At 36.5% G+C, this 27,988-nt stretch overlaps 1 protein-coding gene across 2 annotated transcripts in view; it reads left to right on the forward strand.

Annotated features, from left to right (window-relative positions):
• Window positions 1–27,988, forward strand: part of MSRB3 (methionine sulfoxide reductase B3) — a 157,794-nt gene that overhangs the window by 9,238 nt on the left and 120,568 nt on the right. Inside the window, exon 2 of one of the 2 annotated variants that reach the window (XM_068559872.1) lies at window positions 21,968–22,094. The exons of the other annotated variant lie outside the window; for it this stretch is intronic. Coding sequence (XP_068415973.1) covers window positions 22,019–22,094 — 76 coding nt within the window. The 5' untranslated portion in view covers window positions 21,968–22,018. The remainder of the gene's footprint in view (window positions 1–21,967; window positions 22,095–27,988) is intronic. 2 annotated transcript variants of the gene reach the window in all.

A 27,988-nucleotide genomic window follows, 5' to 3' on the forward strand; every position in this document is an offset into this window, starting at 1 on the left:
GTTGGGAGAGATCTATAGTGACTATCGTAGGTGGGTACTTCTTTCATCTTAGGTTAGTAGTGTGAAGTAAGGAAAGGTAGGGCCATGTCTCCCAGTACACAGTACAAGAGAATAGATAGGACAATGGATGAGGGGCCACAAGTGGTCTTGGAGCTCTGAGCTGACAGTTATTAAGCATGAAAAAGAAAAAGTGCATGCGTTGTTGTCCTTGTTCCTGATTTCTTGTGTGTGAATATGCCTTCTAGTCAGATCACCCTAAGGGGCCGGGAAGAGGATGGGTTGAAGGCAGAGGGTGTTTACTTATGTGCAGAATCAGTTGAAAAATTGCAGACTCATTAGCATATCTGCATTCTTGTGTATATGTTCATGTCACAAGGGAGTCAGCATAGTCACTGGATAGCGACTTGGAAGACTGGGTTTCCTAGTCCTGCTCTTGCCTAAGGCATTTTGACTCCCTCTGCCTCAGTTCTCACATCTGCAAATTGAACGAATTCAGATGGGCAATACTTGATGTTGCTTTTGCCTTCTATAATTCTATAGAATGATTCTATAATCTCTGGGTTGTCTAAAAGTCTTCAAGTACCTTTCATAATTTTTAATGGAAGTGACATGATTAATAAATTATGCAAAATTGTGTTCTCTTGTTATGTTTGGTTCAAGCTGTCTATTTTGTGGAACTAAATATAAAGGTTATTCTGAGACTAAGATCCTATATTTGAACCTTGTAGCCTAGTGTAATTTGATCCATAAGCAAAGTTACATAACCCTTTGAAAGATTTAGTATTGATTTAGAGGATAGGTTACAGTGTATTAGAAGCATCATATTAGCTATCCCATCTAAAGTAATGGCATTAAGCAGGAGAAATTATGATGGTTGTTCTAAATGTACAGCTGAGAATTGCTTATTTAGGCTTAGTGATATATCTCAGATGGGAAGAGGCCTCTTTTATCAGGGTACACTGCCAGTGGAATTTGCCTTTGACCATCCTAGAAATATATTTAACTCTTAGAACTGGTTAATTTGGTCTTATCATTAAAGAAGAAAATCTCTTCCCTTGAGCTTTAAAGAAAAAAAAACTTTACTAATTTGAGAGGTTAAAAGAATTTTTCTCTTGCCTTTAAAATGTATTAGTAAGTTTTTCCCTTTTTATTATAAAATATTTCACACACACAAAAAGAATACATAATGCCTATACAAGGTATAAAGAATAATTTCCAGAAGTCTGGGTACCCCCACTCAGCTTCAGGAATGGAATGTTGAAGCTGTGACCTTCACCAGTCCTATCTTCCCTTTACTTAGTCACAGTCATGCATTTTGTGATTATCACTTAACACAAATGATAACTGATAAGCTCTTGCTTTCTTTATAGGTTTACCATAGATGTAGCCCTACATATTTTATTGTTTAGTTTTGCATGTTTTGGAACGCTACATCAATGGTATTATCTGCTGTATAACTTCCATAGCTTGCTTTTTTCCCCCATGACATTATATTTGTGTTATCCATATTGGTGTATATAACTCAGTTTTTTTAGAGATTAGCATTTCTTTTATTATCTATATGTTTTTCTACTTTTATTTATTTCTGCTCCTTGCACATTTATCTATTAGGGTTCTTGTATTTTCCAGTGGATCAAATCTTTGTATTTTCTCCCATTGGTTTTATGCTTCATTATCCATATATCAAATAATAATAATAATGATAATGATAATAAATACAAACAAATGTTACTATGTGCCAGGCACTAGTTTAAGTATTTACTGTTTACATATATTAACTCATTTAATGCTCGTGGCAGCTTTATCAAGGAGGTACAATATTATTATGATAGTTCATATATTAAGATTAGTGCCTGAGGCACTGAGGCATTCCATCATTTGAATCCAGGCAGTCTGGCTCCAGAGTCCGTGCTCTTCATCATTACACTATTCTGACTCACTCCTTATATAGTCGTTTCTTTTGATTACATTTTTTCCCATTTAACTTTTTAAGGTGTTAAATTGTTTCTGTGACATTTGAAAAAGAATGACCATAGTGTGATGTTCAGATGGGTTCTCCTGTACAATACCAGTTGCTTAAAGTCATGCCAGTTTAATTTGTGTCATGGTTAGACCATGACTTTTTTATACAGGTGTGGTTTTTTTCCCCCCATTTTCTGGGATTTATTATTGCTTTTTTTTTTTTTTTCTTTTTTCTAATTAGAAGAAAAAAAGTATGCCTTCTTCATTATCCTTCTAAAATCTTTCAGTTTTTTACTTTTGGAGTGTGGTTTGGAATTGATTCCATTGATTCCCTGTGCTAATTTGGGCCAGTTTCTTCATATTTAGACAATGACATCCTCTTTTAAAAAATACGTGAGTGACCTTATATGAATCACTTAATCTTCCTGAGCCTTGGATTTCCCAAGTAAGCTGTTTTGTTAAGTATGATTATTTTAGTAATCAGACATATGTGACTGCTAATCAGAACTTCCTGTGTGTGTGATATAACCAAGTGTGAAATAACCAAGAGAGATCATGAAGGAAAATAATTAAAGGGAAGTTCTTGATAGTGATTAGAAATTGCTGATTTTCCCCAACCCCTTAAATTACAGAGCAAAAAACTTTGGCAAAGAGAGAGAAAATCCCTTTGTATCCTTACTTTTTTGGTATAGCTGTAATTTTTTCCTAAATTGATTAATTTCCTAATTAATTAATTTTTCTCTTGCATTCAGTTACTTCACAATTTTTTAAGGTTTTCCTAAACTCTTGGATAATCTCCTAATATCCCTCATTTAAATATGCTCAAATTTCTGTCATCTTAAAAAACAAAATACCTACTCAGCCTGTCATCCTCTGTGACAAAGTTGTTTTACAAGTTGTTCACATCCTTGCTGTCACTCTTTTTCTGTCATCCATCCAAAAATATGTATTGAGTTAGATATATGATCTTAGGCAAATTAATTAAATCATCTGTGCCTCAGTTTCTTCACTTGCAGAATGGGGACAGTAGCGTTCCTACCACATGGACTGCTGTAATCGTTAGATGAGATAGCATATCTGAGTCACTTAGCGCAGAGTCTTCCACAGAGTTAATTCACGGTAAACGTTAGCCAGCAACTTCATCCTCACCATCCTAGTCTCATCACTATCATTGTCGTTCTGGAACAACACTCTCCTTGACCTCTGCCTTCTTTGGCCACTGCTCCTTCTTCATCTTCTTTACTAGTTCTTTCTCTTCTAGCTCACCTCCAAATGTGGAGGTTCCTCAGGGCGCTGACATTTTCTTTTCTCATTTTACAGATTTTCTTTCTTAGGCAATCTTATTTACTCCATGGCTTCAGTTCCATTTGATAAATTAACTCCCCCCAAATTTACCGACAACCTAGTTCTGTACCTAAGCTACAGTCCTGTATATCCACTTTCTTCTATAGCATCTCCATTTGGTTGCTTGTGTGCACCTTCAACATGTTCAAAACTAATTATTATTATTATTATTTTTTGCCCAAGCTTAAGTCTCCCACCTTGTTCCCTAGCTTAGTAAATGGTATTGCTAAGTGCCCAGTTCCTTGAGCCAGAACTGGAGTCCTCTTAATTTTTTTTCCCTATCTCACGCCCTGTATGAATCGTTTGCCTAGATTTCTACAGTAGCTTCCCAATTAGTCTCACTACCTCTGTTCTGATGCCACCCCCATCCATTTTCCACCTTTTAGTCATGGCAGTCTTTTAAATTCAAAGATCTGATCATGTTACTCTCTTTCGATTACTTCTCTTTCTTTTTAGGATGAAGTTCCAAATTCTTATAATAGCTTCAAGATTTGCTTCTGCCTACCTCGTCAGCCTCGTCATCTCCCCCATCTGTTCCTCACTTACACCTTCCAGCCACCCTGCTCTTCTTTCATAACCCTCAGTGGGTTACACACACTCTTATCTCAGGGCTACTGCTCGTATTTTTCTTTGTCTGGTACACTTCTTTCCTCATTCTTAATCTGAGCAACACAGTCTTATCCTTTATTCTTACTTTAAATATTACTACCTGCAGGAAGGCTTTCTTATGCCTCCCAAACTAGACTACTTCCCTCTGTTATATAGGATCTTTATTCCCTTTCTGCCTCTCCGTGATCCTTATTGTACTAGCTAATAATATCGTTCTTACACATATGTAAGCTTCATGGTGGCAGGGACCATGGCATCTTATTTCTCACTTTGTTCCCAGCATCTGTTTGTTAAATAGAGTAAGAGATGAATGCAGCGTGGGCTTGCCCAGTTTGGGGAGTGAGAGGCTTCTAGCTGAGTTTGGTGTGTTTTTCTTAATCTTTCAAGGTGATAAAAGGGGAGAAGAGAAAAGTTTAGGTTTACCATAGTTTAACTTTCAGGCTTCAGGGGCCTCAGGTAGAGAGGAGGGAAGCAGCAGCAGAACTGGAGGTGGCTCTAGCAAGAAGTATTGCCTTAGGGTTGAAGTTTCTTTTCTCTAATTAGGGTGACATCAGAAATTCTAGGCAGTGCCCCGAGCATTTCCCAGTTTTGATTGTCTTTTTCAAAACTCAGCCTTGACAGTGCTTCCCAAATCCTTGGCACGCTAGGTTTGAGCATCGCCACAGTACCCCTGCTTAGTGTGGCTTTCAGTGTCAGAAGTGCTTGCTGCAGTGACCTATGGGATCTAGACATACCCTGTGCTGGTTATCAAGCTCTCCATACCTTTGACCTACCTGTCCTCTGGACTTGGCTCCTCCTATTTAGAATCCTGGATTCTCTTTCACTAACTTGCAGGAACAGTGTTTGCACATGGATGAGTTGAGAGTTGGCCTTTTCTTCAGTACATCCTCTGTACTTTATCTTGCACAAGTTTATCCTATTTTAGTTCCCAGGGCTGATATATATAGATTTCCTCTATTTTTATATTCTATTTACCATGTCAGTGGGAACTGGTAGGAATCTGATTAAGGGAGAACATGAGTGAGTTCTCTCTTAAAAGATATTTATTCCTGTTGCCACTTTTGTCTTTGTGTGTGTGTGTGTGCACTTGCGCGTGCACATGTGTGTGTGCATGTATGCAGTCTCTCTTTTTCTTTCTGCTTCTTTTATTTTTGATCCCACTATGCCATTTATTTGTTTTGTAACTATATGAGAGTCATTTTTCAGTAGGTGCATTTAAATCATTTATATTTTATGTTATCAGGGACATATATATTTTTAAATTTATTTTTAAATTTTTGGCTGTGTTGGGTCTTTGTTGCTGCGCACGGGCTTTCTCTAGTTGCGGTGAGCGGGGGCTGCTCTTCATTGCGGTGCGAGGGCTTCTCATTGCGGTGGCTTCTCTTGTTGCAGAGCACGGTCTCTAGGCGCGTGGGCTTCAGTAGTTGTGGCATGCGGGCTCAGTAGTTGTGGCGCACGGGCTTAGTTGCTCCGCGGCATGTGGGATCGTCCCAGACCAGGGATCGAACCCATGTCCCCTGCATTGGCAGGCAGATTCTCAACCACTGCGCAACCAGGGAAGTCCCGATCATGGACATATTTGATGACACTCTTTGTCCTGCTGTTTTATCCCTTTTTTATGATCTTTTCCCCTTGGTTTTCAATCTTTGGCATATGGTTTCCATGTTTTATTTGCTTTTATCTTTCATAGGGAGTGAAACAGTGACATCATATTTTAGGTTCCACGGCCTTGAACAAGTGTTTAAAAATATCATTAAGCCTGAACTAATCTAGTCATCAAATTAAAAAAAGTAAGATTCAACAGCGTTTTGCCCTTCTTCGCAGGAAGAATTTTGGATTCTTTTCTTTTCTTTTTTTTTCCCACTCTGCTTTTGTTAACTAAAGTGGGACCTGTAGATCTACATGATTGTTGCTGAATTGTTATTTTTATATTATATGTTCACTCTTTTAAGGATTGTTTTTATCTTTTTCATTTTCATTTAATTATGTAATAACATCTACTGCATTCAGCGATTATGACCATACCTTTGATACCTTAACTTCATCATTCTTAAGGATATTTTGATTCATTTGCCATTTGGCTGGAGTCCGTCCAAGAGTTGATGTCTTTCCTGAGCTCTCCTGTTACCTGAGGGAAATACAGAATGTTGTATAGCGTGTTACCTTTCCCTTGCAAAACAACATTTAATTGAATCCAGAAAAGCATAATTATAGGAGGCTAGAAAATGCTTATAGAATAATCTGAATGCAAATAGTACTGTAATTATAGAATATAAAATGTTGCTAGCATTCCCTATGGAAGAAGTACCTGAGAACAATGGAAGTTACCGACACTCAGATGACAAATCAAAGGCATTGGTGGTTCAATGGTAGAATTCTTGCCTCCCAGATGACAAATCAATATCAGTTACAAGGTTACTACTGGGAATTCGGTACCTCTAATGTTCTAGATAATTCTCAGGGTCATGATGCAGAATTAGTTATAAGTCCTAGAATAGTTTTATCTTTGAGTAAGAGTGAATGATATTGGCAGTTTTAATTGAATTACAACAGTATTTTATAACTGCTATTGATATGTTCAAATTAGAGTTGACCAAAGGTTACTTTGTCAGATTCCTGTTTTATTAGTACATTTGCCTCATGCGTGCATAAAGTTATATCACTCTATATAACTGACTGAAACAGTTGATTGCAAAACTTGAAATTGTTCCTTTTTGCCAAAGATAATGATTTTTTGACAATCACTAAAACATAATTACTGAAATAGAAAAATTAATCTTAAATTAATCTTACCTGAGTTGTCTGTTATACAGTCACCTCATTCTTACCCTGCCCAAAATGGAACTAATTAAACCCTCCAACCCAGACACACACACATGCACACACACGAACGCATGCACACTCATGCAAACATGCACACATGCATACACACTCTCTCTCTCATTCTCTGTCTGTATCTCTCCATGGTATCTCAGACCTCCTCTTGCTTTTCCTTCTCAGTAAGGGAAGTAAAATTCACTGAGTAGCCTGCTAGTTATCTCACTTAACCCTTCCAAAACTTAGTGAAATAAGTGTTGTGGTCTACATTATGCAGGTTAGGAATCAGAGACAAGAAGCTAATTTGCTCAGGATTTATCAGCTGGTTAAGTGATAGAGTCAGAAGTTAAACCCAGTTCTGACTCTTTCCTGTATACTGCACTTCCTGGGTATAGGATAGGACTCTAGTCCTGGGCGAACTAGGACATTATGAACAGAGATGGGGGGAAAACAGAGGAAGTGACATTTGAGTTCAGTTCTATGAAAGCATTTACTGAGCCTTTATTTTACAGAAGTGAATACCTCTGGCTGCTCTCAAGGAGTTTTTAGGAGAGGCATATCTATCTATCTGTCTGTCTGTCTGTCTGTCTGTCTGTCTGTCTATCTATATCTAAAATTCTAACGTGCAGTAATAGATAAATAATAGAGGTACTGAAGTAGGAAGTAGTATAGTGGTAGAATTGATTCATTTTCTAATGGAAGGGTTGGGGAGAAGGGTGAGAAGAATAGCTGTGAAAAAAAGTTTCCCAGAGGAGATGATATCTAAACTGGGTCTTGAAGGTTAAAAATGAAGATTTCATTCTTTATGTGGTATGAAAAATATGGGTGATATGGTAAGGGTGGAAAAGGTGTGTGGGAAACAATAAATAGTTGACTGTTATCAGGAGACAATCTTCATTCATTCATTCAACAAACACATATTGAATACTTATTAGAGGTTAGGCACTGGTGAGGTACTAGAGATAAAGTAAAGGACAAGAGAGTTAATGGATTGTACCATTGTGTACCAGGGAGTGTTGGGGACTGAAGTTAAGATAGGAAAAGAAATGAATCTGATAGGTTCTTTCCCCATAGGTGTTAATGAGCCATGGAAGTACATGAAGCAGGGTTCTGACATGGTCAGAGTGAGTATACATCACTTCTGTAGCAGTATGGAGACTGGCTGTGAGGGGAGTCAGGGTAGAGGCAGGAAGACCAGTAAGAGGCCATTACTATATTCTAGATGAGAGATGAAAAGAAAAGGACGTATTTGAGCAATATCTTGGAAATAAGATTGACAGCACTTGGTGTTAATTAAGTATGAAAGATTAAAATAGAAAATAATTGAGGATGACTCCCAGATTCGGGGTTTAGTGGTTGTGTAGAATGGAAGTACTTTCTAACAGGATCAGGAATACAGAAATAATAATAAATTGGTGAAGAAAGAAAACAAATTGAGTTTTGGATGTGATAAGTAGTTTGAGGTGCACATGAAATACCTGAATTCTTTTTAAAACATGATTTAATCATCTAAAATTAATGAAGAAAACCATTGAGGACAAAGTAGAAACAACATTATGCAAAGTACTTTATTTCTTTCACTTTATGATCTCATTCAGGGCTTCTCCTTTCTCCCAAGTTCAACATGGTGTTAAAAGATAGTTGATAGAGGGCATTAAGATTTACTTTTCAGTGGAATAGAAGAACTACATTTTCATAAAACTTCTCCTTTATCTGCTTTATCAGATACAAGCTACAAGGCATACCATCATGAGAAAATTCTTACTTTCTGCAAAAGAAAGTAAACTTGGAGGGGAAGGATGCTAAGATTCTGATACAAAAGCATATATTTATTTGCAGTTTCCAGTGCTAAAACTTTCTATTCCTGGAATGGTGGCAAAGTTCTAACTTAAAATATTTGAAGCACGATTTACAGATACCTATTTTTAAGGCTTATATTCAACTCATTAAAAACAGTTTTTTAGTGATATAGATAACTGTAGTTTATAGTCGCAGGCATAGGACAGGATTTGTTCAGCCTGCATTAGCAAGTTTTTCTGTAGATGAAATGGTCCACTGAGGCACTGCATCTTTTTTAGCACATCTAAGCTTTTTTTTTTTTTTTTTTGCACATGGTTCTTGATACAAGGGAACTTAAGGTGAAAAGCAACAGCCTCCAACTCTATCCCTTCTCATCTCCGCCTCACTCCTGTGAAAATCATTCTTCTGGTAGTATTTCTTGATTCATCAATTTTAGATAATATCCGGTTATGAAAAATAAGGATTTATCTGCTCTTTCTTCTCCATTTTGTCTACCATTGTTTATTGTTTTATTGATTTTTTAAATTCCCTTATTGTTCCCTTTTGCAACATTAAATAATATATTTGCTCATGAACTTTTGATAGGCTACATGACAAGCTGTTGTGACAAAAAGATTCCAAGTAGAGTGACTGACATAAGTAGAAGTTTATTTTTCTCCCCCATGTTAGCCTAAGGTAGGTAATGACCTAAGGTTGAGTTGGTGAGTAAGTACCTTTGCTTCATGACCTGTTAAGTCTGCGTTTCTCAAGTAGCTTCCATCCCAGTGTCCAAGTGCGCTGTTGCAGTTTTTGCCATTTCCCAGGGGGAAGAGGAAGTCTAAAGCAAGTAACTTTGTCTTTAAAGGAGGTGATGTGAAAGATCACACATCATTCCACTGGCTAGAACGTAGTATCTTATTCACAATTAGATGCAAAGGAGGCAGAGAAATGTAGCTCTATGTTCAGCGAAAATTTCAGAGCGTTCTATTACTAATATGGAGAAGGAAAAATGGATTCTAAGGGTCCAGTTAGCATTTTGCAGTCTAGTTAATATCTCCTAATTCTCTACTTTGTAAGATGGGGGTCCTGATACTCTCACCCTTTATTCTGCCTTTCTTTCCGGGCACTCTTTACATTTTGTTAGCTATGTACATTTTCTTTTTGATTGATTGATTGATTGATTGATTGATTGGCTGCATTGGGTCTTCATTGCTGCGCGGGCTTTCTCTAGTTGCAGCGAGTGGGGACTACTCTTGGTTGCGGTGCATGGGCTTCTCATTGTGGTGGCTTCTCTTGTTGCGGAGCATAGGCTCTAGAGCGCGGGTTCAGTAGTTGTGACGCACGGGCTTAGTTGCTCCGCGGCGTGTGGGTTCTTCCTGGACCAGGGCCCAAACCCGTGTCCCCTGCATTGGCAGGTGGATTCTTAACCACTGAGCCACCAGGGGAGTACTTTTTGTTTTAAAATGTGAAGTTACTGATGTTTACATTCTGTTCTGCAACCACAGCCAAATCTTTGTCTATAGGTTGTCTCTAAAATCTTATTGTTTTATATATTGTTTACTTACAGGTCAAAAAATGAACCGTTACAGTTCCTTTTCCTTAGGGCCAGGGTCATGATCTCTGAGCCACTGGGAAGGACAAACATTTTTTTTTTAGCATCATGGCAACGAATATTTTTTTTCTTACATTTGTAGATTGATTAAAATCAGGGCACTCTATTTCTAAGGTCTGCATCTGGGCACTGACTTATTAGATCAGTAAGAAGGTACAGCGGATCTGGTTAGTGCCCAGGGAGCTTTCAGTCACTTCAGGAAATGAAATCTTCGTAATCAGTCATTTTATTGTCACCAGGAGCTACTCAATCAGTTTTGCAGCTGAGTGAAACCTTTAGTTCTTGAAGGGTTGGGACTAATTTGTTAGCTACAGATGATCCAAGATGAAGTAACTCTCTCCTAACCTTTATGCCTGGATATGAGAGGAGAGCCGTATCTTCTGACCATGGTAAGAATCTCTTTGGGATATTTCGGAATAGAAGGGATGACTAATGAGAGAAAGACCCTGGGCTTTTCAAAGTGGTCTCATTGTTTTTAACATTGGACTTCTCAACCTTCCAGACCCTGTTGTTTTCCTAAACAAGGACAGCAATCTGGGGCGTATGAGTCCCTGCCATGGAGGAATTTTTTAATGTACTACAGGAGATTAAAATAGACTTCAGTTCAAATTCTGGCTCCAGTGCTGGCCGTATGACCTCACGCAAGTTATTCTCTGAACCTTAGTTTCTGCTGGAACACATAATCCCCAAATTCCAGTGGCTTAAACCATTGAAGTTTTATTTCTTGCTTGTATTGCATGTTCATTGTCTGTCAGATGGGAACTCCACTCCATGTCTCCTATTCCAGGATCATGGTTAATGGAGCAGTCATCATCTAATTATAGAACATTGCTGATCACTGTTGGAGAGAGAAAGAGAGTTCTGGAGAGTCTCACGCCAACAATTAAGTGATCTGTCTTAGAAGTGGCACACAGCATCACTGTTCACAACTTATGGCCCAGAACTAGTGACACAGTCTCAAGAACCACAGGGGGCCAGAAAATGCATTCCTACCATGTGCCTGGAAAATGGAGAGCCAGAAATGTGGGGCAAATAGCACTAATGACTACCACATATAGCAGTTCCTACCTCAGGGTTGACATGAGGATTCAATGATATTAGATACACATATACACGATCGCCTCGTGCAGGTACTCAAAAATGATTATTAGTAATAATGTCATAATAGTAAGATGCACACATGCAAGATATTTGAATAACAATATAAGGTGGGACTAAAGATTCTTATAAGCCATATAAGACTACACTATGCAAGTGCAAGTTGATGTTATCATTGTCCAATAGGTATTAGAAGATAGAGCATTAGAGCTTGTTTCAGTGTTGGAGGTAGATCTGTATAGTTATCTATCAAGAAATGATGGTTGAAGTTGTTAGAATAGGTGAGATCTGTAAGAAAGAGATTAAATAGTGAGAAATACAGAGGGTACTAAAGGGATATCTCTGGAGCTTAGTCACAGTTTGGAAATCAGAAGGAAATATCCCAAGAGATAGAGAAGCAATTTCCAGAAAGGGAGGAAGAAAACAATACTGTGTAGAATAGAAAAGTCAAGAATGTTTTCAGTAAGAAAAATCAACCATATAAAATGTCACTAAAAGGCATTGAGCTTCAGTTCTGTGAGTTCCACGGGGAACAAATTATCAACAGGGAATGTTACTTAAGGAAGGAATCATAGTATTAATTTAGAGGTATGTGTGTGCCAGGTGCTCCTCTAGTAGCAATCTTGCAAGGAAACTATTACAAACTCCAGACATACAGATGAGACTTTCAAAGCTCAGAGTAAACCTTGTCAAATGAAACCTAACTAGTCAGTGAGAAGGTTTAAATTTGAACTCAAGTACTAGAAAAGCAAAACTGTATTGTATAAACACAACAAAACGAAACAGTTAAAAAGACTGAAAAATTCTGAAGTCATTTTTTAATAGTAATCAAAAGTGATTTGTTTGTGTGGGTTTTGCTTTCCTGTTGGCACCTTTTAAATATTAAGAAAAACTTTTTAGATGAAACACATGTAATGTAGACACTGAAACTACATTGTCTGTGTAATCAATGGACTGTGAAATCAATATATACTTTAAAAGAAAAAGATTTGTGTTCTATATTGGTGATAGAAGTTTTAAAACATTCATGAATAAATCCCTGAATTTGACTAGATGCTTTACAAAACAGGAATCCTGAAAAAAAGATAGCGTTTAATAGAGTTATAATTAACATCAGAAGATGGACTTAATGTCCATAATTCTATTTTTTTTAAATAAATTTATTTATTTATTTATTTTTGGCTGCATTGGGTCTTTGTTGCTGCGCGTGGGCTTTCTCTAGTTGCGGTGAGCAGGGGCTACTCTTTGTTGTGGTGCGCAGGCTCTCTTTGCGGTGGCTTCTCTTGTTGCTGTGCGCGGGCTCTAGGCGCGCCGGCTTCGGTAATTGTGGCTCGCAGGCTTCGGTAGCTGTGGCTCGCAGGCTCTAGAGCGCAGGCTCAGTAGTTGTGGCGCACGGGCTTAGCTGCTTCGCGTCACGTGGGATCTTCCTGGACTGGGGTTTGAACCCATGTACCCTGCATTGGCAGGCAGATTCTCAACCACTGCGCCACCAGGGAAGCCCCATAATTCTATTTAAATTATACCATTGGTGTACCTTCTTAATGGACACAGTGTAACCCTTGCATTGTCAATATTAGGTACAATTCTTTATGTCCTTTTCTTACTTTTTATGTGAACTGAATAATAAAGAAAACACAGATGCCACAACATGTAGATAAAAAGGAGTTTTAGCCTAATGTTTTCTCCAAATGGCTGTATGACCTTCAATAGGTCCCTTTATCTCTGTTTTGCTATTGACAAAACAAGTGGTTTGGATCAGTTCATCGTTTCTCCCACTTTTTTTCCACTGAGACACACATGATGGATGATATTTCATGAGCAACATCCTCACGTAGTCATACACAGATGATGATCATAGACTGAGGAACAGATGGTCCAAGCTGTGCATTCCTGGTGCTACTTCTACCTCCACCATTTTCCCTTTAATTTTTGGCTGCATTGGGTCTTTGTTGCTTCGCGCGGGCTTTCTCCCACTCAAGAAGACATTTCAGAAGGAAATGTGACATTATTAAAGAGATAAATCTAATTTCATCCTAGTTGTTTCGTTAAAAACTTTATCCTCAAACTTCAGCATCTAAAGACGATTTTAAACAAATTACTTGTGAAACACCTTTCAACTAGTTATTTTACCTTTGTTGGGTGGTCACTTCATGTTCACAAATCTATGTATTAGGTGTTAATCAAGATTTTTTCCTGGTTCTAAACTTGTTTAATGATATAACTTCTATTATTCTCAATCATTTCCAAAAGTTCGTATTCCTTGATTATTCTACTAGCAGTATATGAATTAATAGTACCACGTACATGATATGGGTTCAATAAATGTGAGAATTTATCAACAAATTAATTTTCCTTTTCTGGAGATAGCACTAATTCACAATTTGTTTTCTTATCCCCTAGCAGGACATATACTTTTGTGAATTTCAAGGAGTGGTGCTGAGAAAATTGGGTTGTAGCACTCTGACTGTTACTTTCAGAAATCTGCCATAACTATTCTCCTCACTTTGATAAAATAGCTCAAAATTTTGCATTTGCATTTGTCCACAGACTAGATGAAGTAGGAAATGTACTAATTAGCTCTAGAAGTAGTTAAGAGGTCTAAATACTACTGGTATTATTTTCTAACCATTTGTTTTTTGCTAGACAACATGGGGTAAGTTATAAATGTATTCCTCTGTCCGCCGTTCACTTACTCAACGAGTGCTTATGAAACATTTACTGTGCTTGTTATGGACCAACCGGAGGGCCAGACCAGCAGTTCTCAAAAGCGTGGACTAAGGACCCCTGGCATCTGAGAGCTTTGCAAGGGATTCACAAAGGCAAAACTATTTTCAGACTAATGCTACGACCTTATTTTCCTTTTTCACTGTGTTGACATTTGTGTTGATGTTGCAAAAGCCAAAGCAGGTGAAACTGCTGTTGTCTTAGTGTGAAGCTAGGCAGGGGCAGCAAACCTTTTTAGCAGTCATTCCATTCTTCACTAACATCCAAACAGGAGAAAAGGCCATTTTTACTTAAGAATGTCCTTGATGAAGTAGTAAGATTTATATTAATTTTATTAACTCTAGATCTTAAGTGCATATCTTTTTATTATTCTGTGTGAAGAAGCAAGAAATACACTTTTATAAAGAGCCTCCGCGTCGCAAGGTACAGTGGCCGTCTCCAGGAAAAGCACTGGTGCGCTTGTTTGAAACACCATTTCACTTGACAGAATGACCAACTGACAAACGATGGTTATTTAAACTTGGGTATTTGGCAAGTATTTTCTCAAAAATGAATGAAGTGATTCTGTCACGTTAAGGAAAACAACTGACTGTACTGTTGGCAATGATAAAATTCGAGCTTTCAAGTTAAAAAATAAAATTTTGGAAAGCTTGTATCTGCCACTATGAGCTTGACAGCTTCTCAACATTTAAAGATTTATCTGATGAAATCAGTGGTGATATTAATGAATATTTTTGATATTGATAATGTAATGTGTCAGCATGTGAAAGATCTGCATAACCCATTGAACCAATGTTTTCCAAACGAACAGTGCATGATGTTACAAAATCATACAAAGTTAAAAGATCCAGTCAAAATGTAAGGTAGACCAATGAAATTTAATGTAATAGTATGAAAAGTTCATTGATAATACATAGTTTCAGATTATCATTGTTGAATTTTGGTGTAATATCAAAGAAGAATGTCTACAGTTATCTGAAAAAGCTATTAAAATATTCCTCCCTTTTCCAACTACTTATCTGAGTGAGGCGAGATTTCATTCATAAATATACTTCAACCAAAACAACATATCACAACAGATTGAATGCAGAAGCAGAGATGAGAATACAGCTGTTTTCTGTTAAGCCAGATATTAAAGAGACTTGATTTGCAAAAAAAATGTAAAACTCTTCCCATTAAATATGTATTTTGTTTGTTTTGGATAATATAGTTATTTTTCACTGAAAATGTCATTTTTGTAATATGTATTATTATTCTTATTTTTGTTATTCTTAATGGAATAAGCAAATGTTTTAAAAATTAATCAGCTTTAATTCTAATATAGTAAATATTGATGGGTATAACCACATAAACAAAAGGCATTTGGGGTCCTTGATAACTTTTTTAGGAGTGTAAAGGGATCCTAAGATCAAAAAGTTTAAAAATGGCTAACCCTGGAGATATTAAAGAAAACTTTCTTCTTTATGCAACTTTTCTTCGTTCCCAACCCCCCATATCCCTGCCACTCCCTCTCCCAAAGCTGGAAGCAATTCTCCTTCCCCTGAAATTCCATGTGCTTTATTTCTACCTCTGTAAAGGCATTGAGTACATATCTTATGTTTCCATCTAAGCTAATATGTTTTTTGACAGCACAGACTATATCTTACATCTTTGCATATTCATCAGCTCCTAATACATTGTTTTCCATGTAGTAAGAATTTATACAGGTGAGCTGAGTAAAATTTGGTATCTTAAAATTGTTATCTCTAGGGACTTCCCTGGCGGTCAAGTGGTTAAGACTTGGCCTTCCAATGCAGGGGGTGCATGTTCTATCCCTGGTTGGGGAGCTAAGATCCCATGCCTCAAGGCCAAAAAACCAAAACATAAAACAGAAGCAATATTGTAACAACTTCAATAAAGACTTTAAAAATTGTCCACATCAAATAATAAATAAAATAAAATGTGTCTATTTTTTTTAAAAAAGTGTTCTCTCTAAATGGTTTGGAAGATTGAGGATTCTGAGTAGCCAGGGTTCTATTGTTTCTTATAACAAATAGGAAAGATCTCTGCTTAATAAAAGAGATGCCCGATTCTAGCAATTTGGCCAATTGATTTTGAGAAGTAAATGATTGATTGATCAATTCATTCAGCAAACATTAGTTGAGCATAAACTGGGTGCCAGGTATAGAATTTTATTGTAGACATTTAGATTAGTGGTTTCCAAGTGCTAGCCCATGATGAAGTGTCTTCTTTTCGTAAAGAAATGAGAAAAATAGCAACAATGAAATGTTTTCCCACAAAACTTAAATATATTATTCAAAAGTATGTTCTTTATCTTGAGATTGCTTTCCGAGTTCTTGGTGTTAATATAATTTTCTTTTCTGATATTATGGTGAGATTAGGGTTTGGGGCTTTTTGTTTTTATTTTGTCCTTACCTGACAAAATTCAAATTTGTCAACTCTTGGTTAGCCCTTGCAGTTTGGGGGGGACATTTTACTAGCTTGTGGAGAACCACTGATGTAGACATTCTTTTGGCATTTATTGGAAAGGGATTTGACCTTTAGGTTTGACGCTTTAAATCCACTAGCACAATCAGCTCATTTATTCTTGAGCTAATTATCAACTTCGTAAGTTCCCCGCTTCCCTGTTTATATCATCTCTCTTTGGCAGTTGATTGTTCAACTGCAAGGAAGGAAGTGAAAGGAAATAAAAATAAACCCAAACCAAAAAGCTAAAAAATTAACGTTAGTCAAATTTTGGATGTCAGAGTTCTAGGGGTTAAAAAAGATGGAGAAGTAGAAATTTTTGACCAAAATAGGGCACTTGAATTATCTAGATCTCAAGTCAGATTGCACTTTCAACTTCCCACCTCTTCACAGAAACTGCCAATTCCTCTGAAGGAACCAACTGGTTTTAATTCAGATTCTTACATTTAAGCACCATTAACAGTTGAGATGGCAGAGATAGCAGGGTGGGAAATGATGATCCAGAACACTCATTTCCATAGAATCAGTTATTTATATAGTCATTCTTTCACTCAATAAATGAATGGCTGTTAGGTGCTAAGTATTGGGATACAAAGATGAAAAAGACACTGTCCCTATGCTTAAGAGGTTTATAATCTAGAAGAGGGAGACAGAGATGTAAGCAAATCAGTGCCCTGAAAATTGTTGTAGGGGATATGACATCATGCTTTGTGCCTCACTGGGGACCCAAATAGGAGAAGTTAGGAGTGGTGGGAGTTGGGAGTGGTGAAAGGACAATAAGGTTATGGAGTGAAGAAAGATGTGGAGGTGGAAATAGGAAACAGCAGACCTATTTGGGGGAAGTTATGAGTATATTGGTATGGCAAGAGCGTGGGGTTGGGTTGGAATGTGGAGGTATGGCAAGAGAAAGGGGTGAAGAGTTAGGCAGCAGCTAGATGTAGAACTTTAGTTGTTTTGTTCAGGAATTTGGATGTTATCCAAAGGATTTACCAGAATGTGTCTGTGGGATGGCGATAGGAAAGGAAGGGGTTTTGTAAGGTCAAAACCATTCGAGAGGCACCAGTTGAGAGAAAGTTAAGCAGGTGCATTTATTGTAAAGCCTCTCAGACCCTTTATATTGGGTAGCATTTCCATTACTAAATTTGTTTGAAGGGGTATTGCCTGTTTCACAGAACATGGCTTGGGAAACCCTGCAATATGCAATGGGGAATCATTAAAAATTTTAAGCAGAAAATGATAGACAATTATGTAATCTAATTCTGTTCTCAACACATAGTGTGATACTGCTCATTAGGTATTGTTCAACCCATATTTTTTAACACCAAATAATTTCAAAGTGATGTGCTAGATATTCTGGGAGATTAGAAAGATGTGTAAATTGTGTCTGGCATTAAAAAAACATATTGGTTATCTATAAATGTTATTCATAGGTGCAATTATTTGAGTCAAAAGCAATACAAAAGTGAAGACGTTGAGGATAAACTTGAGGAACTATAGATTTTCTGGGTGGTTTTTGCTCAGTGCTGATTTCTAGGGGGTGTTTAATGCTAATTCTTTTCCCAAAGATTGTCACCACTTAGAAGAATGTGCTTCTTTTGCCTCTTTTTGGACTTAGGATTGTTTCTGGCTAGGGTCCTCATCCAGGCAGCTCAGGGAGCGCAATGGGAAAAAAGCTGCCTAATTGAAACTCAGATTTTTTGCGGGGGGGAGTGGGGGGAGTAGCTGTTGGTCTGTTTGACTCTCAAAAGTACCGTATCATCAACATATTGAAGCTTTGGTAGATGCAAGTGGACTCAGTTCTAGGCATCTTTAGGTTATATATCCTAAAGATGTATCCAAGGCGTTTAGAGAAACGATTTGAAGGTGAAAGGGAAAGAGGAGTTGCATGTGGTGGGACAGAAAGATTAAATCTAGAAGTCTGTCTCAGGCTTTTTACTACCTTAACTCTCTACTTTTTTCACTCAATGTCAAGAGGGAGAATCTTCAAATAATCTCCTTGAATTAAATGAATCTTTATTAAGTATTTATTATCAGCCACATTGTCTATTAGGAGAACATAGAATCAGAGTGTCTAGAGTGGATTGGTAACAACCTCAGGCTTTTCATTGCCAGTTGTGTAGTGGTCAAGAGCACTGGCCCTGGAACTATAATAGATGGCTTGGGTTCAAATCTGTTAAATCATTCCGTCCAGTTACTTAAGGGCTCTGCTTCTTACCAGCCGTTAAGATCTTATGTAAATTACTTAACCTCCCTATGCCTCAATCTCTACATCTAAAACTGGGAAAATGATAATATGTACCTTATAAGTTCCTGAGGATTAAAAGAGCGAATAAATGTGAAGTGCTTAGAATGGTGCCTGCCATATGGCAAGGGTTTCATTGACTATTATCCTGAGGATAACTTTATCCTACCATGGAAATCAATCCAAGAGTAGTACGTTTTCTGGCCTAAATAGGATTCTGTGTTTGCAGAATGGCCTGCTAACTCTAAATAGGATTGGGTATAAATGGACTGTTAGAAATTTCCGATTCATATAATTCTGAAATAAAGCAAATATTTGTATATTTAAATAATAATAAGAGCTAATGTTTGTGAGCATATACTATGTGCCAGGAGTTATTCCAAGCACTTTTTACCGATTCACTTATTTAATTGTTATTTTAGAGTTGGGGAAGCTAAGGCACTGAGAGGGTAAGCAACTTTTCCAAGGTAACACAGCTCCTTAGGGGCAGGACAAGGATTCAAACTCAGGTAGTCTGATCTCATAGATCACACCCATCCATTGTGATATATCTTTCATCTAAATGTATTCTGCATTTTAGATTGGTTTGTCAGTGTTTGATTTCATTTATTGCAAACATAAACTAAGAAAAACTAAGTGGGGACTTCCCTGGTGGCCAGTGGTAAAGAATCCGCCTTGCAATGCAGGGGATGCAGGTTCGATCCCTGGTCAGGGAACTAAGATCCCACATGCCGCGGGGCAACTAAGCCCCTGTACCACAGCTGTTGAGCTCGTGCGCCTCAACTAGAGAGCCTGCGTGCCACAGCTACAGAGCCCATGCGCCCTGGAGCTGGCGCGCCACAACGAAAGATCCCGCCTGCCTCAACAAAGATCCTGCGAGCCGCAACTAAGACCCTACGCAGCCAAAAATAAAATAAATAATAAATAAATAAATGTTTAAAAAAATAAAAAGAAAAACTAAGTGGAAGAACATTAGTTAAAAATTTAATTTGTTAAACCATTTCAGCATAAAAATATTCCTTTTTCTGTTCTAAAGAACAGTTGCTCCTGGCGTCACGTGTTAGAGCCATGTTAACTATGATTCTTTTGTGGAATATAACTATGAGTTTGATTTCACCAAGGCATCCAGATGCATGTATCCATTCTTTAGAACTGTTTTTCACTTTCTATCTCAGCTACATTTTTCCTGGGTAGTGTGTACGTAATGTCACTTTATGTGCATTTTTGCAAAATTAGCTACTTTTTCAGTTATCCTTGCAAACATTAAAATAATTAGGGTTATGTCAAATCCTAACCTATGAAATGCATGCGTTGTAGGATTTGACAATGGAGAGCACTGTGACAAATTGTACTTTTGCATTCTTCAGTGTAAAAAAGGTTAGACAGCTCTAAAAGTAATCACATTGTTGCTCTCCTTTGTTGGTGCTAGTGTAGCTGGGTTCACTTTTAAAGAAAACTGGGCAAAACTAATTTGCCACTAGATGGAGCCCTGGCTATTTGGGTAGAAATAAATGCAACAGGCAGAACATTAAATCACTCCGTCATATCATGCTGGAGGGCCCCCCGGTATTTGAGGCCCTCAGCTTTTCATTGTAGAATGCATCTTTGTTCTTTGCCTGACCTGCAGAGTGACATCACTCCCTTTCTTCCTGTGCGCTGGCTTTGACACAAGCCAGATGGCCGTGGCCATCGGTAGGCGCGCAGGCCGCCTGGTACAGCAGTTGATGAAACAGGATAGGAAGACGTTTTATAGTCAGCTGCAGGAGCACAATGAGGCTGCAGCTTTGCTAAGTGATTACATTTACCGTGCGTACTTTATTCCTCACAGAGAAGGTCACAAGGAAAAAAATACATTTTTATTTATAGTGTTGTGAGGTATAGACCTTTGATCTTTTATTAGTCAGTAGTCTGCTCCAAAGGAATGCTCTCTTTTCCCTGCTCTGCAGTCACTCGTGAAAATGACATGTTTATTTATGTTTAATGGTTCTTTCAGGCTGTGCATTGTGATACTTACCTTCCCTCTTCCTCCCTTTTGTCTCCAGTTAGTAACACAAAAATGTTTTAGTTTTGTAGTGAGTTTAGTTTGGAGAAATCAGAGTTCAGGCATGTTAATACAAGCAGATTTGTGTCAGATATACTCCAGAATGATTTGGTAAAATATATTACTGTTTATTATGTGTTTGTTCTTCGAGGAGGTCAGAAGAGACCAGGAACAGACTTTTATTTTTTGCGGGGTGGGGTGAGGGATGAGGGTCAGGAAATGAACGAGATGTTAATTTTATATCCATTTTTGGACATTTAGTAGTTAAGGTCACTTAACTACTATAATGCTAATAATAATGCTAATTTTAAATAAAATATTAGAAGTTACTGTTAATCTAGTATCTTCTACCTTCATTAGAAGTTAATCTTTACCAACTGAAAGATTGTACAAAAGTTTAAAGAAAATCCTAGCTGAACTTTTCTTTAAAGTTTAACATTCACACAGTTTTGGGATCCTTCCACATGATTCATTTCCAAAAGCTTTAAAAAATATTTTTACCCTTTTTAAGGCTAGATTGTGAACATTATTTACAGAATTGATCTAGAAATTATAAATCATAAAATCAAATGAAAATTCGTGGTTGATATGCCTTCTTCAAACTTAACACTATTTATAAAGTGAAGCCTCCTAGTTGTCCTTAGGTTTGACTCTATTTTTTTAAAATATGAAACTCTAACAAAAGAAATCTCTTAATCTTACAGTATTTTGCAGTCTTCTCCAGGGAGGGAGATTTGCAAATAATTGCTGGAAGAAGGCAGCGTGGTATGAGGAGAGAGCGGGACTTTGTAGTTGGATAGAACAAGGTTTTCTAATTTTTTTTCCACTGGCTATTTGCTTTGTGCCCTTGGACCTTTGAGCCTTGGCTTCCTCACATATGTATTGGGTGATAAAACCTACCTTCTAGGTTTATTGTAAGAATTAAATGATGTAATATATTTATGTTTGGCCCTAGACAGTTCCTGTCACTTGGTAGGAACTCAGTAAATGTTAATTCCTTTCAACTGTTTTAAACTTCGTCTCTTTTCTCAACCTCTTGCAAAATGTGTTCACAGATTACATTGCTATTATATAGTGTGTATTTTATTCATAAGATATAAATAAGCCTGGGTTGAAAGTAAGCCCACCATATGAAAAATAGGCATTTGAAATTTATTAGCACTGTGTGTGTGTTCAGTTCCAGATAAAACCGTAACCATCAATTGTGCAGTGAATGTGTTTAACATTTGTGATGTTTTAATTTGTTTTTGTTTTCTTTTTTTCTCTTACTCAGCTCTTGCCCCTGTTCTTTGCCTCTCGTTTTGTTGGTGAAGATATCACAGTGATGTCTGCATTCAACCTGCTGCATTTGGTGACAAAGAGCCAGCCAGTAGCCCTGCGAGCCTGTGGGCTTCCCTCAGGTTGCTGCTTCTTGTACTATACTTAGTAAGGGCACTGGTCCGGGTGGGGGAGTGTTTCTGCTGCAGGAAATGATACACCATAATGCTTTGCTGAATTTCGTTTTCTTTTACTTGGGCCCTAATTTGAAGACGGAAATTGGTTATAAATCACCACTCTACTTTGAGTAACATTCATTTCCACAGTCCTAACAACCCCTGGAAACATTGTCCAGTTTCCTTGCTCAGTATATAATTGTCACTAATATTTCATGATATCTTCTTTTTCTTTAACGCACACTACAATCTGAAAATCGTAATGTTCATAAGAGGCTGGCAGCCTTGATAAGAAACTGCTCCAAATCACACAAAATAGGACATTCATCTCGTTAAAGGATAATGAAAATGCTTTTCATTCCACATGTGGTCATTCCTTTAGAAAGAAAAAATTAAAACGAGCAACTTTAGTGTAATAAAGTTAGTTATTATACTTATAAAGAAAACATGTTCTATTTAACAATGACCAAATAAAGAGAACTAATATAGCATGTGTTCACTGCTTCTTAAATTAGAGCCACCACCCTTTTTAAAAATGTGAGTTTAAGCATTTAAACAACTGAGACATAAAAGTCCAAAATTTTATTATGTGCTTATTTCATGTTTAATATTTTAATTTTATTATGAAAATCACTATGGCCAGATATAGTCTGTGAACATTATTGTCAATATTATTTATATTTTCTTTTAGTATACATATCTCTATTACTATACTGTATAAAGAATTTAATTCCAACTCATTAAATATTCATTGAATATTAACTATGAGTGCCAGACATTGTGTGAAGCAGTGAGGATACAATGATAAACAAGATCAAGCCAATTTCTTTAACAAGCACAAGATGGAGTTGGAACTGTGTAAAGGCCATTGAACCATACGGTGATAAGACTAGACTAAAAGTATTTATGCCTGGGATGTTAGGGGAATCCAGAGGATGCTTCTAGCTCTTTGCTTAGGGGAAGAGATTTTGGAAGGGAGAGAAGGTCTCTGAAGTTTAAGGAGGGCTTCATGGAGGATATAGTGCTTGAGTTGAATTTCAGACTATGAGCAAGAGTTAGCCAGATGTCCAAGGAGAGGGAGGGACATTTCTAATATATGAAGTAGTGTGGGAAAGACATGAAGACCTGAAAGAGCAAGGTATGTTCAGAGAAACGCAGGTTATTTAATATGGCTAGCTTGGGTAGGTGAGGGCAAGTAGAAGAGGTAAGGAAGGTAGCCAAATCATGAAGTGCCTCATATGATGTTTTAAAAAATTTAAATCTTGGGGAAGGGATGAAGGGGGAGTAAAATGACTTGATTTGCACTTTATAAGGATTATTGATTTAGTATGATGGAAGGGTCAGTGCTGGTTCCAGATATTTCTATGAGAAGGTGGAGATGGCAACTTAATTAGAAGGCTTAATTAGAAGGATAAGGCTTTTGTCTTGAAGCTGTACTTGAATAGTAAACATGCTATTTAAAAAAAAAAAAAAGATTTTATGTCTATTTGTGGTGACTTGAGAGGCCAATGAAGCTTAATGCATGGGGTCCAAAACCACTCTTCCTGACACCTTCGCTTCCCCTACCCCGCCATGCCCCTGCATGCCACCATTGAGTATGTTGGAGGAGCTTGAGGCTGGAGGGACTCATGAAGTACTGAGAGCCTTAACAGTGATCATTACAGTAGGTTTGGAAAGAAGGCGATAGATAAGAGAGAAATTCAAGTTGTAGGACTGACAAGATTTATTTGTTGAATTGTATGTAAGCTTGAGGGAGAGCATCAACCAATGTAGTTCCTGTGCCATGGGGAACTTTTCCAGAACTATATACTACATATAATAATTGTAGTATGAAAGTTATTTAACTGATACATAACCATGTTTTCCACTGGAAAAAAGAAACCCCCAAGATATGAGAGCAGTAGCATAGTTCTTGTAACATGAGTTTGTCATACACCAAGGAGGCTAAGTATTCACAGAAACTTATTAATTAACATGGTATCCCTCGATATATGACAATTGTGGGATTAAAGTATTTCATAATGCAATTGTTTAATCAAAATATGTGTCTTTAAATTTTGATATCAAATGATTCAAAGATAAATTCAACAAAGTTGATAATGTTTAAGAAGTAACCATTATAGTACAATGCTTAAGCACACAAATTCTGGAATTTGACTGGATCTGAATTCTGGCTTTGCCACTTAACTGGCTGTGTGCCTTGGCTTCCTTGTTCGTAAAATGGGGATAATAATAGTACTTACCTGAAAGGGTTGCTGTGAGAATGAAATAGGTTAGGATGTGGAAAGCGCTTAGAACAGTGGCTGGCATGTAGTAAGCACTATATATAAATGTTCACTAGTTCACTATAGACATCTGTATCAATATACATACATATATATTTTGTATTTTTCTAGTACAATAGACTTTTAAAAACATTTAAATATGTCCCATCTTTCATTTAACTATTTTTACTTTAATCAGAACCACAAATGCACTTTATGTTTGAGAAGTAACCATCTCAATCTGTTGTTTTGATCTCTTTATTTTACTTATACATCCTGCTGAACCAGATTCAAGTCCTATAAACATACAACACATTTCTTTTATTCTTACTATCCAGTACTGATGGAAGCTTAGAGAGACTCGGTCTTTCTTACTTAGGGCTTGTAAGCCCATTTTATTTTGATAAATGATTTGACTAGAATAGTATTCCATAATTTCTTAGCCATTCAAGCACCCCGTATTTTTTAAAGTGTTATGAGACTCAGTCTTCCAGTGTCCACGTATTTTATAACTTCAGTGTTAGCAAAATCTTTGTTACCATCCATTTCTCTGACAGAATTTTACTCTTAGAAATATAAATATGTTGAAGAAATTGCTAAGTTTAACAATAATGTGAAACAAACTATTTAAATTTTGAAAAATAAAAATGAAATGGAAATGGAAATTCTGGTCTTTATCACTTTATACAAGTAGAAAGGGAAGAGGTCAAAATTGGAGATATAGGAAATTAAGGTAAAAGTTTGACGTCTTGCTTTAATTTACTGTTCCCTGGTCAAAACCCATTGCAACAAAAATCTCTGTAAATCAAAAAGATTTCTGCTCCCTAGCCAGTACCCTACTAATTTTAGTTATTATTCAATATGAAATAATTCCAGAACTGAAAAATAATTGGAACAGGCTCTTAAAGTTGATTATAACTGGATTGACCTATGAAGGCCATATTCCAGAAGGCTGACCTATCATTTTTCAGCTTCGACTTCCTTTTCTTCTTATTTTTAAATAAGGCATAATTTCAATTTAGAGCTTATTAAGTGCATCTGAGTTATGGTTTGCTTATGTTTGTAATTAAATTTTTTTTTCTCTCAGAGCTCTTCTTAATTTCCTATAACAGTTTCTTTTATGTATTAAAAAGAGCACTGGAATAGGAGTCAGAAAACTAACCACAGCTTTGTCATTAACTTGTGAGACCTTGAACGTATCAGTAAACCTCTCCAGATCTCAGTCTCTTTATTTTTCAAATGAGGAATTTAAATTAGATAATCTATTCAGTTCTGAAATTCTGTGATTTTATGAACTGTCATTGTTTTTACTTTGGCTTTGGGTTAGTCAAATCTTAAAACTCAGTACTAATTAATGGCTGGGAATTTATAGAAAAATCTGCTTGGTTGTGGTGGGAGGACAGAAATATTTTCCATGTTTGAACATTAGAATTCCTTGCATCTAAATCAAGACTGAAGCATTATCTTAGGAGGGATTAGGAAGCACAATTTTATACATAGTTTCAATGCTTGATAGAAATGAAGTCTAATTGTAGGTTAGACTAGATATCATGGTAGCTTTCAGCCAAGTGAGAGTATTTGTCTAAATAGTACTAATTACAGTGATAAATTGTGCTTTCCTCTAACATCATACACATAATATGTGGTTGTTACTCTTGACTTTAGTGGCATATTCAACAGTCTCCATGAATTGAAGAGCCACACGGCAGTTTATGCAGCTTATAAAGATATTATGTCATAATATTCCAATGCAGAAATTAGAAGTCTTAAAGACAGAAATTTTGCAAATGGTGTTTGCAAGTCATAGACTATCATCTGTGTAAGTAGAGCTCTCTAAGAATCAGGGGCTTGTGGCTCCAGAGCTTAGCACAGTGCCTGGCACTTAATAAATATTTGTTAAATGAATGAATAAACATTTGGAAGTTTACATGTAGGTGAAGTGATAGCTATAACAGACAGTACAAATTTATTTGAGGCTCTTTTGGGTCTCAAATAAATCTAATGAGGAGGTTAAATTAAAGTTCATAGTTTGGTTGCCTTTTGAATATATTGTAAAAAAAACTTTCTCTTTTCTCACTTTATTGCATTAATACAATATGGTAGATTTCTCAGGTATAAATCACATTGTAGCTAAACAAATAACAACAACAGCAAAAGAAAAAAAAAAGGTAACACAGATTCAAAGTATATTATCCAAACTTGCTTTTACTTTTTCTCTCAAACAATTTGAGTTTTGGTGATAAACTGTTTGAGGAAAGGAATAAGTACATATTACACTTACCATGAGAACTAAGAACTCTGGTTCTTTTGATTGCTTTTCTCTGGAGCAAATTAATATTGTTTGCTGTGCTTTAAGTTCTGCATTTGTAAAGAGGAAATGCTACAGATAAGCACCAGAGCAATATCCATAAGTAAGGAGTACTACTATTCAAGTTTGAGCTGGCAATATTTCATTAATAGCATCTGATATTGTATTTACCTTAAAAAAAAATTGAAGTCATTGGTGTGTTGTTCACTTACTGAATAGATTGGCTTTCTATATTAGTTTTAATTTTTAATCATTTTGCGTCATGAAAACACGAACCATTTCCGTGGTTTTTTGTGGGTTTTTTTGATAAAAGTTATGGCTTTTCTCCTCCAGAGGATACATATGTGCACCTATACAATTTTTCATATAATTTCAAGATTTTTTATTAGATATTCTGATACTCATAAGAGAGGTCTCCTTGACCACAGATTCAGAGCCTGCCTTCTAAACACAAAACAATATAAAAACTCTAGCCAGAATGTATAATTTCTGATTTCTGTATTGATATCACCAATGAAATTCTCTCCCGTGAGTTCAGTTTACTGCCTTCTAGTCTCCAACTTCACCATTCTTACATGTTCATCTTACCTAACTTATTTATTTATATTGAAAATGCTTTGGGGGAGTTTTTTTTTTTTAAAGAAACAAATGGTTTTTTAAAACAATAGACATTCAAATTTCAACTCCCCTAATTCACAAAATAATTTGCAATTAATTGATTGAACGGTATCTACTTTTCCCAGTAGATGGCACTAGATTTACATTCTTTCACAGCATGAAAGGGTATTGATATCATTAGCACATAGGTGCATTGTGAAAACTTAAACAAAAGTATGTAAAGAATATTCAGTTAAGAACACATGGATTTACAAACCACAAATTTTTCTGCTTATATGATGTTCAAACAGTATTTGTAGAGTGCAAAACCTTTTTCCATTTTCAACAGGATTCCAACTCCCTTGTGCTTGGACATCTCATCGAAATTGTCTATCATGTGTAGACTTTCTATAAACTAAAACACGTTTTCATAAATTAACTTATCTTGTATCCAAAAAGCTGATTTAACAGTAATTTATAGTTTTATATGTAGCTAAATTTTCTTCAGCAGACCACCCAAGAATTAAAGAAAATTTCACATTTTGTTTTGCTATGTTTTGAATTTTTATAGAATCTTGAAAATGTTATGAGTTTAACATGTTGACTGTTAAGCATGAATCCTTTTCTGCATGAATAAAAATATTTTTGGAAGCTAAGAAAAATTATATTTAAAATGTTGATTAATGAGTACT

Source organism: Eschrichtius robustus, chromosome 13 (genome assembly GCF_028021215.1).
Source record: "Eschrichtius robustus isolate mEscRob2 chromosome 13, mEscRob2.pri, whole genome shotgun sequence".
NCBI lineage: Eukaryota > Metazoa > Chordata > Mammalia > Artiodactyla > Eschrichtiidae > Eschrichtius > Eschrichtius robustus.